The sequence below is a fragment of the Grampus griseus genome (assembly GCF_964374135.1).
Source record: "Grampus griseus genome assembly, chromosome: 10".
Taxonomy (NCBI): domain Eukaryota; kingdom Metazoa; phylum Chordata; class Mammalia; order Artiodactyla; family Delphinidae; genus Grampus; species Grampus griseus.
In genome coordinates, this window is record NC_139004.1 from 43594073 (window position 1) to 43607169 (window position 13097).

The 13097-nt window shown below is 45.2% G+C and overlaps 1 protein-coding gene across 1 annotated transcript; it reads left to right on the forward strand.

Moving 5' to 3' along the window:
- The first annotated feature begins 334 nt into the window (after positions 1 to 334).
- Positions 335 to 12366, forward strand: BAG2 (BAG cochaperone 2). Its single transcript, XM_082664426.1, has 3 exons — positions 335 to 593; positions 9424 to 9533; positions 10985 to 12366. The coding sequence occupies exons 1-3, from the start codon at positions 481 to 483 to the stop codon at positions 11395 to 11397; spliced, it is 636 nt and encodes a 211-aa protein (XP_082520552.1). The 5' UTR covers positions 335 to 480; the 3' UTR covers positions 11398 to 12366.
- The last annotated feature ends 731 nt before the right edge of the window (positions 12367 to 13097 follow it).

Below are 13097 nucleotides of genomic sequence, written 5' to 3' on the forward strand. Positions count from 1 at the left end.
ACCACCAGGGAAGTCCCAACCAGTAACTTTTTAATACAAAAGAAAGTCATTAAAAATGACTTCATGAGAGCGGGTGTAAAAAAAAGAGGTTCAGCTTGCTCCGTACATCTATCAGCTTCAGTTGTGGCCTCCAGGCTCCTTGTTCTCATCTCGGGAAAGTGCCCAGAGCCGCGGCCGCGGTTGCATGAAGGGCCCTTTCCACCCCAGCACAGCCCAAGCCCGCTCCCCTTGGAGCCCCTGCGGGGCGGGGCCGGGGGCGCGGGCTCCGCCTCGGGCGGTGTTCGGGGCGGAGACGCGTCCCCGCGCCCAGAAAGGCCTCCCCGCCGCGCCGCCCTCGAGGCCGCCGGCGCCGGACAGAGCAGCCGCCGGCTCTCGTGCACCCGCGCCCGTTTCCCGGTTCCCCGGTTCGCGGGCGGCGTGTCAGAGGAGGCGGGTGGAGCGCGGGGAAGGCAGTGATCTCGGGCCGCCCGCCGGACGCCGATGGCTCAGGCGAGGATCAGCGCCAAGGCCAACGAGGGCCGCTTCTGCCGCTCCTCGTCCATGGCCGACCGCTCCAGCCGCCTGCTGGAGAGCCTGGACCAGCTGGAGCTCAGGTGCGCGGGCCGGCCCTCCGAGCCTGCGGAGGGCGCGCGGGGACCGAGAGCAGGGAGCGCGCGGGCAGCGGGGAGCGGCTGGCAGGGGAGCTGGGCTGACCCGGGCCCCGCGGAGGGCCGCGCTGGGTCGGCGGGTCCCCTCACGGGAGCGGCCGTGTTCTGGGTCAGCGGCCCCGCACGCTCCGGCGGCCACGCTCCTTCGCGGCTCCAGACCCGAGCCCCGGAAGCGTGAGAACCGAGAAGGGAACGTTACGGGTACGTTACTCGACATGGGAGCTGTGACACTGCCCGTCCGCAGAGCTTCTGGAACGTTCCGTGTGGGGGCCAGGTGTTTCCGGCCCAGTCTTTTCCCATAGTGTATTTCTAGGACAGGCGGCAGTTTAGTGGTCACCGTTGTGAATGATTGATCTCTTTGCAAAATATAAAAATCCATCTGATCCCCTGCTACTTTCAGCCCGGGTGTGTGTGTGGGGGTGGGGGGGGCTCCTTCTCCAGGTCGCCGGTCACACCTTCCAAATGCTGGTCACTGGCCTGAGAACACGAGTCAGTTTTCCCTTCTTAACTAATGACGGTGTTACTAAGTAATCAGTGTGCCCATTGCGATAAACACGTGCAAGATGAGAGCCTGAGTTGTTCTATTGGGGGAAGTTGGGGGGGGCGGTTCCGGCGCTGAGGTCCCAGGAATGTGACTTTAGAGAAGGGCCCGCGCACTCAGGCGCACATTTGGGTGGCAGGTTACTGCTGACCAGGAGCAGATGTCTCCCTTAATGGTTTGAGTGTTTTTCTGAGTTTGGGAAGATGCAGGAATGTGTTCCTAAGATTTTTCCTGAAAATCTCTGAGTGCCTGTTCTGCTGGTTTTCCCCGAGCTCTGAGTGCCTCATTCCTGCTCTTCTCCTGAATTCTTTCCAGGCTGTGCTGTCAATTCCTGTAGAGCCGGGCACCACGGGCACTCCTTAGTGGCAAATGTAGTGGCTGGCTTGTATGGAATTCCTAAATAATTTATAAGAAATTTGGGAAATACTTTTTTTCCTTTAACAGTGAATGAAAACTTGTATGTACTTCCTGTAACTGTTTATGTCACTAAAGTTACTGTGTAAGTTGTGTGCAAGTGTAGTTACAGGAAAATCATATTGAGGCGCCCACAACTCCCTGAAACCACAAGGAATTTTTTTCGCATAGTTTTCGCCAGGTTCTGGGTGAGCAAGGGAGTACGTAAGACAAAAATTTTAAGAAGCACTGCATATATGTCTTTATCTCCCTGGATTAATATACCAAAACAAGGGGTCTGTTTGCCAATAAAGTACATTAATAACCAAGTGAATGATTTATTAATATATATGTTTAAATTGTCATTTATTATATACATCTTTATTATTATTATCATCATGGGAAGAAACGATGTCTTCTCAGAAAATAAGTTCTCCACCACCATGATTTCATGGAGAGTAATAGAGGGGTCCTGCTTGGAATGAGGCAGATGGAACTAGCTGAACCAGATGGAACAAAACTAGAGCCCCTGAGTGTCCCTGGGAAGATTATGATTTCTTTTTATGTAGCAGCGAAACAAGTGCCTCAGCGTCTCCTCCGGTCTTTAGAACTTTGAGGGCATGTTCTCAACCATTTCAGGGGTCTCTCTCCCCTAGTTAGAGGGAAAGGATGTTTTCTTAAAGGAACAGGTGGATGCTGCCCCCTCCTTTCTTCAAGCTGATTCACTTTCCTCAAACTTGGTGCCTCACATAGGGTAGGTACAGAAGCAGTCAAGTACTCATCTTTAAAAGGAAGCCTCTGGTTTTGAATATTATTCCAATGCTTCATTAATGTAAAGTGAATTCTGATTACCGTGTGCAAGTGATTAAATAATAACTTGCTGAATTAACCCTTGAGCTAAAAAAGATTAATATGTGTCTAATTATTCATTTTAGGGCCTTTTCTAGTAATTTTAGACTTTTGTGAGCTTTGTTTCTTCCTTTTAAAAAAAATGATGCCGGGCTTCCCTGGTGGCGCAGTGGTTAAGAATCTGCCTGCCAATGCAGGGGACATGGGTTCGAGCCCTGGTCCAGGAAGATCCCACATGCCGTGGAGCAGCTAATCCTGTATGCCACAACTACTGAAGCCTGTGCACGTAGAGCCCATGCTCTGCAACAGGAGAAGCCACCGCAATGAGAAGCCCGTGCACCGTAATGAAGAGTAGCCCCCACTTGCCACAACTAGAGAAAGCCTGTGCACAGCAACAAAGACCCAACACAACCAAAAAAATAAATAAATAAATAAAATTAAAAAAAAAGAAACTGTTGATAGAATCATGCCTATAAGATCAAGTTTAAAAAGAAAATGTAACATTCATGTGTTCTTATCTAATAGTTTAATTTCATATTGAGGATGGCAGGGTACTAAGTAGGGTGAAAATTACAGGCTGTACCTAGAAGCTGGTGTTTACTGTTCCCCACTGTACTAGTTTTTTCAATTGTGGCAGAACTTTTTCCATATGAAACTGAAAATAGAATTATGCTCACTGCTTAATGACCTGCCTTGTGAACTGATGTCCATGGTGTTTAAAGTGCTTTCAGGTGTTTGGCAGCATCTGACAAATCATTAAAGAAACTCCATTTGTTTCTAATATGTTAGCATGACATTAGCCTTTCTTTTTTGACGCCGGCTCACCTCCTTTTTTGCTTCCTCCTAAAAAGGTGATGCCTTTCTCTCCCGGTTTTCATTACCAAATGGTGTCTGATTTTTCCATTCATCAGTGGCTCTAAACACTTTGCTTATGATTGTTACTAATTTAACAGTGATCATAATTCATAAATGATACCCATTAACAGTTATTTAGTTAATGGGCGCTGACTCTGCAGGCCCCGTGCCTTTGTGGAAATTACCGTCACCTCTGTTCTTCAGGCAGGAAATTGAGGCTTGAGAAGTTAAATGACTCATCCAAGGTCACACAGCTGGAACCCAGGAAGACTGGCTGTAGAGCTTAATACTTTGTGCCTGAATTTTCTTAGAGTTAAGTATGTCATATTTCAAAAATGTAGGAATAGTATATGATTTTACTGAAAGGTGAAAATTCCACTTAGATTGGTGTCCCTGAGTCCCTGATCTCAGGGACTATTGAACACCTGCTGTGTGCAGGGTGTTGAGCGGCCCCTGAAGGCTCTGGATGGTGGTGAAGATGCTTGGGACGTGGGGTGTGGAGAACAGCCAAGGGGAACGACAGGACTGGGAGACTAGCTGTTCACAGATGTCCCCAAACTCGTCCTATTGTGGCTCCCTCCCCCGCCATCAGCCAGTCACCATGGCTTCCATGGCAGCCAAGGAATGAAGGATGGGGCAAGGGCGGATGTGGTCATTTAGCTGACAGTTTCACTGCACCAACGTCCCAGGAGCCACAAGACAAGATGGCACCATAGTTAATATTGTATAAAAGCCTGTAATTTAAAAGATCACTTCTTGTAGACATTGTCATGTGAACCTTCCAAAACCCTCTGAGGCAGGAGGAGGACATATGTTCCCTCCTTTAGAAGCGAGCGAATCCAGTCCAGAGGGACTGAGTGGCCAGTCTGAGGCCATCCTGCTCATGAGTAGCTCCTGACACTAAAGCATAGACCCTTTTTTACACCAGAGTGTCTCAGTAGTGAATGTAATTTATCATTTTGGTGATGATTAGAGAGCCCTTCAAAATCTTAACCTTGCCTAAAATATAAGTGATCTTTGTAGTATTTTCTTCTTCCCCTCCCCTCTCCTCCCGTCCCCTCCCCTCTCCTCTCCATGTTGGGTCTCGTTGCTGTGCGCGGGCTTCTTGTTGCGGTGGCTTCTCTAGTTGCGGAGCACAGGCTCTAGGCACGCGGGCTCAACAGTTGTGGCTCGCGGGCTTAATTGTTCCGCGGCATGTGGGATCTTCCCGAACCAGGGCTCGAACCCGTGTCTCCTGCATTGGAGACCACTGCGCCACCAGGGGAGTACCTGTAGTATTCTTTTTTTTTTTTTTTGCGGTACGCGGGCCTCTCACTGTTGTGGCCTCTCCCGTTGCGGAGCACAGGCTCCGGACGCGCAGCCTCAGCAGCCATGGCTCACGGGCCCAGCCGCTCCACGGCATGTGGGATCTTCCCGGACCAGGGCTCGAACCCGTGTCCCCTGCATCGGCAGGCGGACTCTCAACCACTGCGCCACCAGGGAAGCCCTCTGTAGTATTCTTTTGATACAAGAATTTTGAATAAGAAACAGGACTATGATTTTAAGAACCTGTTTTAGAAGTAATTTCTTTGAAATAAGTCCATTTGCCATTTCCCCTTTTGATGAAAGCACAATTCTTGTTATTTTCAAGCCTGAGTTCATAATGGAAGCATGTAATAACGACCAGGAAGCTAGCGTTCAAGGCACCAGTTCTGGGCATGGACTGCATGCAGTGGTCCCTCAGTGTCTGCAGGGATTGGTTCCAGGGCCCGTGGGGTACCAGAAGCCACAGATGCTCAAATCTTTTCTATAAAATGGTGTCGGAGTTGGCCATCCGTATCCACGGGTACTGCATCTCTATTAACTCATAGCTTGTTTAGTCAGTGCTGTCAGTCACTGTGTTAAACTCTTTACCTGCTTTACTTCATTCAGTCACACCATTTCATGATCCCCGTTTTGTAAATGAGGAAATTGAGGCAAAGAGAATGTAAGTAACTACTCGAGGTCACTCAGCTGGTAAGTGGCAGCAGCTCTAGCTTGAGCGGCAGGACTGAGGCCCTTGCAGTCCCCGCACGTGGCACAGAGCACATGCCGGGGTGGCTGGCTGGGAGACCACCTCCCAGCACCTTGTCTCTTGGTCCCCAGGCTTCGATTTCTGGGCCCCGGGGACCAGCCGAGGATGCGTGCGCTCCACATTTGTCCTCGCGGGAACATTCTGAGCACAGGTTCTCTCTGTTAAAGCTTAGTTGTGATTTCATGCAGAGAGTTTTCCAGGAGCGCAGCCCAGGCCAGCCTTGCCATGAGGATCAGTTCTTTCCCAATTTGGACATGTAGCTCTTACAGGATCTGCTGGTAAAACCAGAGCTGCCCCCCTCTGCCAAGGAGTGTTGTCAAGTGATGTGTTAACGTGAAGGATAAAGTGAGTTGGTCCAACACGCCTCTGAACAGAGTTCCAGGAGAAATCATAGAAGGGCAGGTGGGAAATATTTGAAGGTTTAATGGCTAACAGTTTTCTAGAACTAATGTAGACAAAAAGATGTGTATATGAATTGAATTTAAGGAGACCAATAGCTGATAAATATGACTTAAGCAAACTAAGTAGAGATGCAGGTTCAGCTTTTTAAAAGAAAAAACTAAGCATGTGATGTCCATACACTAGACAGATATAGTATTGACGGCCTCAAGGGAGGGGAAGGAGGAAGCTGCTAAGGAAACAGTTCCTGCCAGAAGGACTGGGTTTTGAAAAAGGATCACTCAGTAGACGTGGGCCAGGGATAAAGAATGTTCAGGAAGCGGGGGACAGAAGATGAAAGGGCCAAGATGCCAAAAAACCCCTGGGAATCTTTACATCCTGAAGAATGAAATTTTACCTTTGCTATGAAATGAAAAAGGTTTACATAAAATCATATATAAGAAGTTCTATAAAAGATGAAATCTGTTTTTCACAGGGAAAATGCCCTGGCAATTTCTAGCCTTGTGGGGAAAAAAAAAAAAGTTCCATCTAATTGCCTCTATATTTGGTCTCATTTAATGACAAAATATCTTCTTTATATGACAGATTTATTATATTTTTTCTAGAGTGTCTCCTTTCAAACGATTTTCTTGTTAACAACTTCATGAACTTACTAGTATAACTTATCATAAATGGAGCATTCTTCTTTAGAGTAACAATTCTCTTTATCATCTTACATTTGAATATAAACTCAGGAGTGCTGGAAAATTAATCTCTTCTTTCAGCAGCATCTCATTTACCAATCAAATGACTCATCTGTGCCATTTAAATACTAGAGTCACATTTGTGTTTTTGCACAAATGTTTCATGTTAGTGACAACCTGACCCATTTTCATGTGTCCCGGGCCCTGAGAGTCTGCTCATGTGAAATGTGTAAGCACATAATGAATGGGGCTGGAAGGCAGCCTGATGCTGTGTGTTTACTGTTTTATAGAATATTGGTTTTGATTGTTTTCCAGCCAAATTTGTCACATAAGATTCTTACGAGCTCTTTGCTTCTACTGGCTCTTATAAACACAGAATCCAACAATGTATTTAGTATCTTGAGAATCGAGACCCTGTGACTGTACAGTGTGTCGGTGCTATTTTGGGGGATAACAGGTGGGTGCCTGTAGGGGAAAAGGCGTGTGTGTGGTTGGGGTGAGGGCCTCTTCATGTGGCAAGAACACATGCTAGAACACGTGCCCAGGAAGACAGAAGGGATTAGATCTCCTTGTGATCCGTGTTTCCAAGAGCATCTGAGTACTGGAGGTAGGCCTGTCACTATTTATTTTGCAACACTTGGCAACTTATTTAGTTGTGGTGTAATAAAAAAAAACGAGAAAGTGCCCTGGAAACAGCACTTTAAACACACAGGACTTTGTTTTGTTTTCTTTCGCTCTCATAATTTCACAGCCTCGTTCTTTAGTCACTGGTTGTGTTCGTGTGTCTGTGTAGTAAGTGCATGTGTGTATAGTTGCGGGGTTATCAGGGCTTTACACCAAAAACCTACAGAAGCATTCTCTTTAAATTCGGGAAAAGACAAAGATGCCGTCTCTTAGCGCCACTGTTTAATATCGCACAGGAGGAGTTTAGTCAGTGCTATTTAAGAAAGAAAAATTGGAGCTGATAGGATTGAAAAGGAAGAGATGAGAATTTTCGTTTTTTGTAGATGAAATGATCATCAATCCAGAAGAACTAACAGAAATTAAAAAACCATTAAAAATGAATAAGTGTAAATGAAGGTTGCCAGTTATGACGTGAACCTACCAAAAACAGCATTTCTCTAATCAACAATAGCCAACTATAAAATGTAGTATATATGTAAATATATTATTCACAACAGTAACAATATCCAAAATATTCAAAACACTTAAAAGAGTCTGTAAGACTACCATCAAGAATACTTCAAAACTCTAATAAAGAACGGAGAGGAGGGTCTGGATGAAGGAGACACCCTTAGAGGAACTAACAGTGTTCTAAAGGTGTCTAATTTATTCCAGTTTTTTGAGAAACCCAATAAACTTACTTTAGAGTGTATGGAGGAATAAAAGTCGAAATAGCTATGTTATTTTTAAAGATTAGAGGACTGGGGACTTCCCTAGTGGTGCAGTGGTTAAGAATCTGCCTGCCAATGCAGGGAACACGGGTTTGAGCCCTAGCACGGGAAGATCCCATGTGCCGCGGAGCAACTAAGCCCGTGCACCACAACTACTGAGCCTGCGCTCTAGAACCCATGAGCCACAACTACTGAGCCCATGTGCCACAACTACTGAAGCCCACGCGCCTGCAGCCTGTGCCCCGCAACGAGAAGCCACCGCAATGAGAAGTCTGCACACCACAAGGAAGAGTAGCCCCCGCTCACCACAACTAGGGAAAGCCCACGCTCAGCAATGAAGACCCAACGCAGTCAAAAATTAAAAAAAAAAAAAGATTAGAGGACTGGTCTACCAGATACTAAGGCATATCACAAACAAAGCTGGTGCTATTTTTAAGAAATGGGTGTTGGTGTAAGAACAGTCAAAATACTACTGGATGGAATAGAGATTTCAGAGGCAGACAATCTACAAATCATTGAGGGAAAGATGGATTTGGGGTGCATAATGTTGGGGAAAATGATTAAATCCTTACCTAACCATATACAGAGGTGGATTCTAGATGAATTAAGACATAAGTATGAGAAAAGTGAAACAAGTTAATAGAAGGAGATGTAGGAAAGTATGTCCTGACCTAGGGATGGGAGGACCCTGAAACAAAACTTCACAGCATGAGCTAAGGCAAAACAAAACCAAGAAAAGATGGATCTTTTTACTTTTCACTTCAAAATAAGGCTCTCTGTTCAGTGAAGGACCTCCCAGACACAGATCATATAGGGTGGGATGGGAGAAGATGGTCACAGTGTCTGTCACCAAATCACCAAGAGGAGAGTAACCCCAGTTTAAAAAAGAAAAAGTAGGCAAAGGTTGTGAACAAGCTCACAAGGATACAAAGAGATGTCCAAAATTATTAGCAATGAAAGAAATGCAGATTAAGTACTGACATATCACTTGTTAGCCTGGCAACAGATGGTTAGAAAGTTGGGAGATGCTGAGTGCTGGTAGGGCTGTCGGGACACAGGGACTCGAGGTCCGGCCATTATGGAGAACAATCCAGGGTGGAGTCAGATGACAGTCCACACACCCTGTGTCTCAGCAGTTCCACGCTGGGATGGATCCTCTTATCAGGGCCATAAGGGGAAGGGTAATTGTGGACGGGTTGTGAGCAGAAGCTGGGGGACAGGGCGTGTCTCCGCTGGGCCAGGGAGGGCAGATCAGGTGAGGGACACGGGAACCTGGTGATTCTAAGTATGCTGCTGAGTGAAGAAAGAAACAGTGAGATATAAATAAATTGAAAATAGACAAGTACATGAGTGCAGATTTTTTTGGTAAAAACGAATACAAATCGATAAACACTAAATAGAATGAGTGCCCTGTGAGCGGAGAGGAAACTGGGAGCCACAGGGCAAGTGGATTAAAAAGAAAACAATTACAGAATAAAAAATAGAAAGGAGTAAGGAGTTTTTGGGAAGTGTTCCTAATCGTCGTTACACCTGAGCTGGACTGAGCAGTGGAGAGATGAGGAAGACGCGGCTTCCCTCCAGTAACTGTCCTGTCCCCCGCACTCCACAGGGTGGAGGCTCTTCGGGAAGCGGCCACGGCTGTGGAGCAGGAGAAGGAGGTCCTCCTGGAGATGATCCACAGCATCCAGAACAGCCAGGACATGCGGCAGATCAGCGACGGTGAGGGCCCCTCCCGGGGCCGGGGGGGCGGCGGGGGTGCCGCAGAGCCGCTCCTCCAGCCCAGCAGAGACAGCCGGGCAGGATGTGACAGCAGAGGAAACGGGCACAAGGTCGGCAGCAGAGAAGACAAAAGGAGATGAATGGAGGTGTAACGTATAGAGGGGAAGAGGAGAAAGGCAGAGAAAACAGATTATGGACCCACTGAACCCCGTTCCACAGGAGGGCCGGGTGGCCTGTGATGCTCTGCACCAGCGGGCGGTGCTCCTCCTAACCGGGCTCCCCTGGGGCCGCACAGGACCGGCCTCTGGGCCGAGCAGCTGGTGCGGTTAAGTGTGCATCCCGGCCCAGACCCACACTGTCACACATCCTCAGAGGGGTCAAGATCTAGTGTGTCTCTTCACTGTCCTGGCCATAGAGCAGTGAATTGGGAAGGAGGTTACAGAGCAGGACAGGTTGCTGATTTCCATCTAAATAGTGAAGTGATAACCCAGCACCCTCTTCATACTGGCCAAGACTCAGACTACTGGCCTAAATTAGTCTGGAGGGGATGAAGTCAGTGCCTCATTTTCAGGGCAGCTTTTCCTCCCGTGTCATGGCTTTTTTCCGCCAGAATCGGGGCATTGTATTGATACACACACAGAATGTGAGGCCCCAAAATATGCCTCTCTGGCCTAAGGATTATTCCGAACTGGATATTTTTGAGAAACTGCAGACACAGGAGGAGGAGCTCTGAAAACAGTAGAAGTCACTGTTTTGTAAGGGAAATTTATATTTACATTTTGTAAAGGAAATCATTTGTAAGGGTGTCTCCCTTTCTACCAGGAAGAGGAGGATGACAAAACTACAAGAAACCTTCACCAGTGGAGAAGGCACCTACTGAATCTACATAAGAACCTTACCTTTGTCTATCGTGCCTTTTCTGGGAACCTCCAGAACTTGCCTTCCTCCGTCCTCACCTTCTCTAGCTGAGGGTATTTTGGGTGGAGGCTGGGCCATCTCAGGGGGTTACTCGTTTCCCTGGGGATCTCCCATGTATATACATGAGGTATACATGTCAATAAGCTTCTGGGTTTTTTTCTTGTTAATCTGTCTTATTACAGGAGGGTCTCAGCCAAAAGCTCAGAAAGGTAAAGGGAAAGTTATCTCCCTCCTCTAATGCACATCCTCACGTAGATCCAGGGCACCCAGTCTCCTGCTCTAACCAGCACAAAGCCCCAGTTACAGACGCACACCTGCCCCAGCTTCTGCAGACGTGACAACCGCAGAATCATCTGGCGTCCAATCTGATACTCTTTATAAATTAATCTTATTGCTGTAGTTTTAACGTGTATCTTTAAGAAATTCATAGGTGCTTACAGGATAGATTCAGCCACACAAAAATACCTTAGTGTTCTTGACATAGATGTGTGTATGTCTCATATTGATTGATATTTCAAACTTTTCATGATTAGGAGAAAGAGAAGAATTAAATCTGACTGCAAACCGTCTGATGGGACGAACCCTGACTGTGGAAGTTTCAGTAGAAACAATTAGGAACCCCCAGCAGCAGGAGTCCCTCAAGCACGCCACCAGGGTCATTGACGAGGTGGTCAGTAAGTTTCTGGATGATCTGGGAAACGCCAAGAGTCACCTGATGTCGCTGTACAGCGCATGTTCCTCTGAGGTGCCTGCGGGGCCGGTGGATCAGAAGTTCCAGTCCATCGTGATTGGCTGTGCTCTCGAGGATCAGAAGAAAATTAAGAGAAGACTAGAGACCCTGCTTAGGAACATTGAAAACTCTGACAAGGCCATCAAGCTGCTGGAGCATTCTAAAGGGGCTGCTTCCAAAACCCTGCTACAAAACACTGAAAGCAGATTCAACTAGTGTTCCAACCTAAGAGCCCTTATAAATAATCACATAAAAATGATAACGTACTATCTTAAGTGATAACTAGTTCTGTTTGTTAGACAGATAACTAGTTCAGTGTTGTTAGTTTGTGAATAACAATTAAAACTAGAAATATTTTGATTACCTTTCTAAAAGTTTTTAGATTGAATTTTTGTCTTGTACTAGGATCTAGCACCTCCTATATATATATATATATTTTACTATTCTGTGGATGAACACTTAGTATGTGGGGGAAATAAGAGCTCAGCTAGGGGTAAAAGCATCATGGTTCTCTCCTGGGCTTTGTCTGCAAAGACACACGGGCACACACTGACCACGCATCTGCTGTGAGCCAAGCAGTGAGCTTTGAATTATGGAAGGGAACCTTCCCTGTGTCTTCTCTTTCATTCAGCAGGTTTTTTAGACATCTATATCAAATTATTTTGAACTTAAACATTTATGCATCTCATAATATGAATGTACTTCTTGATAATACGTGAAAATATGACATAAAATGTGAGAAACTTCACCTCTAATTTTACCACTCTGAACTGTATATGGTATATCCACTTCATCTTTTTCCAAATGCATCATTTCTTTAAATTTTTAATCATTACAGAAATATAATGTTGTAACTTGCCTTTAAAAATTAAATACTCTTTTAAAGTCTGCTTTTAATTCTCAACTTAAGAACCTCTATTCCATGTAGTTGTACAATTTACCCATTCCCCTTACTGGACATTTAGGTTGTTTCCAGTTTGTTGCTTATTACTGCAACATATTTGTGTACGTAGAGCTTTTTCCTTCTTTCGTTTGTTTTTCTTTGTATAAATCCCCAGCAATCGGTTTTACTTGGTCAAAGGGTATATACATTTCCATGGCCTGATATGTTTCCAAAGTTTTTTTGTATAAGAGTTATATCAATTTATACTGTCTTCAATAATTAAAAAGTTGCTGTTTCACTGAGAGCTTTTCAGCATTGAGTATTTTTTTCTAATATTAAATATGAAATACCTTAATTTAGATTGCATTTTGTTCACTAACAAGGTTGACCAGTGTATTGATTATTCTTTTATCTGTGATAAATGCAGCAACTATAGAACACTTTCATTTGTTCAAAATAACTAGTGCTATTGATACACAAAAACTTTAGCTTCCCCAAATACTACTTCAGATTGAATATATCAGATTCAATTTTCATTAAAGGATAGGTATTCTTTCACACTGCAAGAAAAAGAACAGTCAAGCTGCAGATGATTGGTTTTATATATTTATATGTCTCTTCATAAAAAGCAATTACAATCTGAGGACATTCATGATAGTTTTGATGCCAGCCCAAGTTCACCTTATTTAAATCTATTCTTTCGTGGGAAACATTAATTCTCACTGATAACTGGTAAAAGCCTCTTGATTTATCAGACTAATTTGCTATCATTAGGTTCACTGTGAGATAGAAGATTTTCTTTTTGTGCCATCTTTTTCTTTATCAGCTTTTTGAAAATTCAGCAGACAACCAAGTTTTTCTCACGTTCCCAAAGACCATCAGCATCTGGAAATCCTCCCCTTCCTGTTCACCATCAGCCCAGACTTTCTCTGTTCATTAGATGACTGCAGTGTGGGACAGATTTTCACCTGTCAGTTCATTTTGTTTTCAGAGAAACAGATACCGTAACAGTAACGAGAGCACTTTAGCAAGT

Excerpts from the sequence above, each read along its gene's own strand:
- BAG2 (XM_082664426.1), top strand. The coding sequence starts at position 481 with ATGGCTCAGGCGAGGATCAGCGCCAAGGCCAACGAGGGCCGCTTCTGC. Across the intron at positions 594-9,423 it reads CTGGACCAGCTGGAGCTCAG|GGTGGAGGCTCTTCGGGAAG; the intron begins GTGCGCGGGCCG and ends CGCACTCCACAG. Across the intron at positions 9,534-10,984 it reads CATGCGGCAGATCAGCGACG|GAGAAAGAGAAGAATTAAAT; the intron begins GTGAGGGCCCCT and ends TTTCATGATTAG.